At 42.8% G+C, this 6,970-nt stretch overlaps 1 protein-coding gene across 1 annotated transcript in view; it reads right to left on the reverse strand.

The window, feature by feature from the left end:
* The window catches only part of LOC124048676 (neurogenic locus notch homolog protein 1-like), a 64,329-nt gene extending 59,058 nt beyond the window's left edge, over window positions 1-5,271 (reverse strand). The window contains exons 1-2 of the mRNA XM_046369691.1: window positions 4,956-5,271; window positions 3,091-3,172 (exon numbers count right to left, since the gene is read on the reverse strand). Of these exons, the coding sequence (XP_046225647.1) occupies window positions 3,091-3,172; window positions 4,956-5,013 (140 nt within the window). The 5' untranslated portion in view covers window positions 5,014-5,271. The remainder of the gene's footprint in view (window positions 1-3,090; window positions 3,173-4,955) is intronic.
* Between the last annotated feature and the right edge of the window lie 1,699 nt (window positions 5,272-6,970).

The following is a 6,970-nucleotide window of genomic DNA, read 5'->3' on the forward strand; positions in this document are numbered from 1 at the left end:
TAACTCTCTAAACCTTTGACCTGTCAGGTCTCTGACAGAGTATGACTGAAATCTATCCCAGTATATTTGAGTCAAACTCCACCTCACCATAACTGCCATCTGTGTCATGGGCCCAATCTCTGGATCACTCATCTAGAATGACTTGAATAATTTGTAAATTCCTCAAAATAAGTAAAAGGGTATTCAGATGATGTGCTAAATGCTCTTTGACATTTCTGCTGCTGACACCCGCCCTCCTCTGATGGAACTCCGCACCGTCACAATCAAACCACACACTGAAACTTGGGCACACTTTTCCCAAGACAATCTAGCTAGCTTAGGTAATTCCACATAAACAGTTGGGGGTCATTCCATGTCATTTCAGCAAACCATAAAACCCACCATGTTGTTCTGAAAACATTTCTGTAGTTAAAAATGATAAACAGCACCATCTAGTCATCCCAATCTGGTAATATAAGGATGAGGATGGGACATAAAAAAAAAAAACATTTTAAATTGAACCTTTATTTAACTAGTCAAGTCAGTTAAGAACAAATTCTTACACTGACGGCCTACACCGGGTCAAACCCAGACGACGCTGGGCCAATTGTGCTCTGCCCTATGGGACTCCCAATCACATCCAGTTGTGATACAGCCTGGATTCAAACCAGGGTGTCTGTAGTGATGCATCAAGCACAGATGCAGTGCCCAATAACTTCAATAACAAAATTCACTGAGAAGGGTGAAAAAACATCACCAAATTCATTGGGAATACATTACATGCAATGAAGAAACAATACTCCGAGCCGCAGTTCCATACTACTTGTTAAACAGACTAATACTATATACCTGTTGTTGGGGTGGGATTGGCGTAGGGTGTCCATCGGTGAATTTGGACCATTCCTTTGGATTCCTCATTTCTAAGTCATTGTTAGAAAAACGTTTATTCCAAATCGGATGTTAGGTAATATATTTATTGAATAATATAAATAAAATAGCCAATTTGGATTCACTCAATTAGCTTAACTTCTCAGATATCAAATTATATAAAAAATATTTTAAAAATAACCTTGCAGGAATCCGTATCTTTTCTGTTTCTAACATAAATGAATGCAGAACCATCTGAAATGGTGAGGGTCGAAATCCTCTTGCGTTTTTGAGGTGGAACGAGATGTGTGCGCGTGTGATAATCAATACCCTCCCAGATCCTTCCCAGTGACGCTCCACTCTGACCCCTGGATATTGACACTGGCACACCTAAATGTCGAGTATGATTGATGGTTGTTTTGGCTTGGTGAGGAAAATTGAGATACTTTTATTTATTTATTTCACCTTTATTTAACCAGGTAGGCAAGTTGAGAACAAGTTCTCATTTACAATTGCGACCTGGCCAAGATAAAGCAAAGCAGTTCGACAGATACAACGACAGAGTTACACATGGAGTAAAACAAACATACAGTCAATAATACAGTATAAACAAGTCTATATACAATGTGAGCAAATGAGGTGAGAAGGGAGGTAAAGGCAAAAAAGGCCATGGTGGCAAAGTAAATACGATATAGCAAGTAAAACACTGGAATGGTAGTTTTGCAATGGAAGAATGTGCAAAGTAGACATAAAAATAATGGGGTGCAAAGGAGCAAAATAAATAAATAAATAAAATACAGTTGGGAAAGAGGTAGTTGTTGTTTAGATACATGATGAACAAGAGGAAGACTAAGACTGCGTTTTGACAGGCAGCCCAATTCTGATTTTTTTGTCACTAATTGGTCATTTGAAAATATCAGAATTGGGCTGCCTTTGTAAATGCAGCTTAAGGAGAGAGTGGACAGAGACATCCGCATCTCTATCTGATGAGGCACTAGATGCCCCTATCCTGTGCTGGCAATCCAGTCTCATTTTAATCTAATTTAACACCTGACTTACTTAACAAAAGGCACTTCTAACTCAGATGTAATTGAGTTGTGGCCCAGGGGCTAGCATAGGTTCCCTGTCCCCAGAGTGGGGCCTTCCCCAAATGCCATCAGGCCACACCCACCACTGAACTCCTTCAGAGACCACCAGCACCATGGTGATAAAAATATTTTCAGGGATGAACACAGGTCATTTGTATATTTGTTTTCACAGAAGGTCTTTAAATTCAAATGTAAAAATACTCAGTATATAAATACACAATATTTTGTAACATATACTGCCCATCCCTGCACCAGCATCAGGCCCAGGCTAGAGAGCCCTCATCTGCTCCACTCACTCCCACTTGTTTGCTTTCAAATTTCTTCAGTTTACTCCAATTAAATTCACTCCACCAATAACATCCAATCCAATTACATTTCAGCGCCATCTGGCCCTCTACTGGAGTGCATAAGGGGGAAGAATGCCTATTCAGAAATCAGGAGAAGAGCCCTCGAACGGGGTACGGCAAGAGTTTTAGGGTGTGTTGTGGCGGTTTTTTTTTTGGGGGGGGGTTAGTAGTTGTAGCGTTCTTGGGAAGCCCCACTCTGATTAGTCACACAGCATTGCTCTGACTAAGGGACAATGGTCACCGGGCGGCAGTCGATCCCCAGCTGTCGCCCCATGAAAGAGCAGAAAAACAAGATTTAGGACTGGGACGCGTCCCTCACGCCGCCGGGGAAGTGTCCTGCATTCATAAGCGCGGGGGGTGGGCACTTCTCTTTCAGTCTTTTCTTTTGGAGTGCAGACGCACAGGGCTCTGCGGCTACAGGAAGGACCTTGCTCAGAGGAAAGTTGAGGGCCTCTGGTTGCTGAGCAGAGTTGCCTCTCAAAGGCTGGAATGAGGGGAAACACAAGGCCTCTTGCCTCTATAGCCTACCAAAGAACACTCTAATATGTCTAGTACCACACACTATTATCAAAACCTTACTATACCCCTAACACTGCACGATGCACCTTACAAAATACCCACGGATAACTTCAGAGTTCCATTAACCTAACCCAACTTTAAACTCCTGTGCTTAGAAACACCCAAACTCAAAATCCTGATCACGGTTGTAATAACTGGCCTGGTATTGGGGGAAAGGTTCTGAGTTTGATATCAAACAAGAAAAGCCATTCAGCAAAGTGTTGTCAATATGTGGACTGTGGACTATTTACCTGCATTCTCCATTTCTGTCAGAGGAGGCCTCACACCTCCCTCCATTCAGACATGATTCAGTAGTTAGAGAGCATCTTAGACCTGTAGAGAAAAATCTGTTATGAAGGAGCAACAATAACACTCTCACAAAAACAGTCATTCACACAAAAACACATTCAATTCAGTCATTAATAGGCCCACTGTAAAAACGTTATTTTACCGTAAGACATAGGCTGCAGAAAGTGGAACTTTAAAAGCCAATTCACATTAATAACACTTGCACGATAACCATTTTTGCTAAATGCCAACTGAGATGTGTGCTTTGAAACTAATCATGTTGTGTGCAAGCTGTGGTTTGGGGGACAATGTAGGTCTAGACTACTTGTTGGCCGGCGAGGCTAGCAGCATGCATGGTGGGGGCTAATACTACTTCCTGATGTTGCTCCCACATCAAAGAGGAAGAGAGGCCAAACTCATCCAAAAATCTGCCAATTCAATTTAAGGGGCTTTATAGGCATGGGAAACATGTTTACATTGCCAAAGCCATGTCTGTCTCCCTCCAGCAGGTGGCATGTTTTTTTTGTTGGTGGCGTTCAAATACATTTTTCCCAGTCGGAACTCGTTTCTCTCGAGTTTCGACTTGATTTGGACCCACTGAAGTCGGGTGGCGTACATTTCCGAGTTCCCAGTTGCTATGAACGCAGCATCAGCCAGGGGTAAACAATAGACTGCTGCAACCAGATTGACTGAATGCGATACGCAACATCCGTGACTAGCATTCCTAGGCATTAGCCACTCTAGCATGGTGGTGGAAAATTGTGTTTCATAAAGAAAGTATGCATATTTTCCCAGTTATTTTCCCGCTTTCTTGCCATTGAATCGAGTTAAGGAGGAAATCAAAGCCTTTTGCAGCCTGAATGGAGAATGTTTTATGCACGAACCAGTCGCCGGGGGACACGAGTGTATTACCGTCTGGGCGCATCAAGCCCAGATGACATTGGAGATCCATAGTACCCATTAACAGCTCCCAAGGCTAACTTTGCGCGGAAAGCGCAACAGCTGCTGAGCTCAGACGTGTGAACAAAAGAAATCACGGTCCCGCACGAGCCATAAAACAAGTCAGCAACCCCCACCTCCTACGGGACTGACACGCTCTCCCATAGAGAGAGAATAACACCCTCTCACCAACGCCCCCCGCACACACGCCTTCCATACATAGCCTACCACGAAACTATCGCTCCACAGACGAAATCAAATTTAGTCAGGCCTAGGCTAACCTTAGCCTACTTCATGAGAAATAAAACAAAATGGATCTAATTTTAAATCTAGATATAGCCCAACAAAACGAAATCAAGTGCATGTTTAAAAAGAAGAAGAAGATGAACAAAGGTCACACATCAACAATAGCCTATATGCTTAGTGGGCTAAACGTTTTTACATTGCAAATATGCTGAAGTCAACTAGTCAAGAGTCTATACAGTTAAAGTTATCGTCATCACTTTGAGTTGTGAAGTGTGTAAGACCGATGTGCCAAGGCACAGAGGGATGAGTTCCCATGATTTGTTCGCACTGAGAAAGACGCAGCAGATCAGAGATCCGTAATAAAGCAAATCAAATAGCCAACAAGACTTCTAAATCATATCAGATTAAATACCACTTCAGATCCGTAGACTGAGGCAGAGCACCAGTAGCCTATTTTCCAAACATTAAAGACTCATTTACTGAAATGAACGAAGTGATCTTGCAGCACTCAACAAAATCAAAACTCAACGTAAGTCATTCAACTCAACTTAATAATGTTGATTTGAATTAAAACATTCAGTCTCCAATTGTTTAAATCCGTAGGAGAAATAACTTTACAGTAGCTTTTTTCCAGGCACTTTACCTTGTGTTATGACGATGACTGGAATAAGAAACGTTAGTTTCACAAAGAAACGATACATTCCTCCTCTCTTCAACTTCAAAAAAGCCCTACAATTCCTACGATTTGCATAGATCCACAGTGCCGTTAGCTGCAGACGTGGTTAAATGGTTTTAAATAAATATCCTTTGTAAATAAATAAATTGGACTGCCAGACGACACACTCCGGAGAGAATAGTCTCCGTGAGAACTCAATTCGTGAGATGTCGACGCATACGCTTCTGAGTTCGGAATGAAAATCAGTCTATCGCGCAACTCTGAAAGTACCTCCTCCCCAGCCCAATATCCTCAGGCAATGGGGGTTACCCTTCACTCAGGTAGACCAACCGCTGCCTATCAAGTCAACTCATTCGATATGGTTTCACTGTCATTGTCAAATTAGCAGATACTGTATGTATATACAGTACGTGTAATGAAATGTGTACAATAATACATTGAAAAGGAAACACCTTCCCCCCATTTGTTTAATGTAGCCCGCATAATACACGTTGTATCTTGTTGCTGTATCATGTCCTGTTAATACTTTTGTATTTGTTTGAATGTAATGCAGTTTGGCCCTATTCAGATTTGGGATATGCACGCCTTTCCTACACATGCCTTGTCTATGTGTTGGGGAGTTAAAATGGTTATTCCATCGAATTTCAAAATACTAGAATAGTGCACAATGCAGAACAGAACAACCATGTTAAGGGTTAGTGGCCCAAGCCCATGAACAGGAATATTCCAAGTTCAACCAGAAAGGGGGAGTCAGATCGCTATGATCGTCAGGAACTTTACATTTGGTGTCTATTTTTAATTGTTGTGCTACTAGTACGGCCTGTTGCTATTAAGTAGACAGCTACAGTAGCTGAATGATATTAACATCTTCGGGTTTTATTTTATTAAATGTATTTTATTTCATCTGGGTGCTTACGTTACCTACTAACACCCTGGTACTACCCATAGCTCCCGTTCTCCTCAGTCAGAGAAAACACAGAGCGAAAGATATCAAATCAAATGTATTTATATAGCACTTCCTAAATCAGCTGATATATCAAAGTGCTGTACAGAAACCCACCCTAAAACCCCAAACAGCAAGCAATACAGGCGTAGAAGCATGGTGGCTAGGAAAAACTCCATAGAAAGGCCAAAATCTAGGAAGAAACCTAGATATTGTAACATCTCCTTCCGATAAGGCTCTCGAGGATTATTTGTCTGTGTCTTGACGCCGGTACCAAGTGCCTTCCTTCCGGCCGGGGCGGGGTTCTTTTTGTTAAGAAGAAGGACGGTACTCTGCGCCCCTGCGTGGATATCATGAATGACATGAGAGGAACCAGGCTATGAGGGGTGGCCAGTCCTCTTCTGGCTGTGGAGATTAAAACAGAACATGGCCAAGATGTTCAAATGTTCATAAATGACCAGCATGGTCAAATAATAATAATCACAGTAGTTGTCGAGGGAGTCAGCACCTCAGGAGTAAATGTCAGTTGGCTTTTCATAGCTGATCATTGGGAGTATCTCTACCACTCCTGCTGTCTCTAGAGAGTTGAAAACAGCAGGCCTGGGACAGGTAGCACGTCCAGTGAACAGGTCAGGGTTCCATAGCCGCAGGCAGAACAGTTGAAACTGGAGCAGCAGCACGGCCAGGTGGACTGGGGACAGCAAGGAGTCATCATGCCAGGTAGTCCTGAGGCATGGTCCTAGGGCTCAGGTCCTCAGAGAGAGAGAAAGAGAGAAAGAGAGAATTAGAGAGAGCAGCATACTTCAATTCACACAGGACACAGGATAAGACAGGAGAAATACTGACCCTAGCCCCCCGACACATAAACTACTGCAGCATAAATACTGGAGGCTGAGACAGGAGGGGTTGGGAGATACTGTGGCCCCATCCCATGATACCCCCGGACAGGGCCAAACAGGCTGGATATAACCCCACCCACTTTGCCAAAGCACAGCCCCCACACCACTAGAAGGATATCTTAAACCACCAACTTAGCATC

The sequence above is a fragment of the Oncorhynchus gorbuscha genome, linkage group LG11 (assembly GCF_021184085.1).
Source record: "Oncorhynchus gorbuscha isolate QuinsamMale2020 ecotype Even-year linkage group LG11, OgorEven_v1.0, whole genome shotgun sequence".
Taxonomy (NCBI): domain Eukaryota; kingdom Metazoa; phylum Chordata; class Actinopteri; order Salmoniformes; family Salmonidae; genus Oncorhynchus; species Oncorhynchus gorbuscha.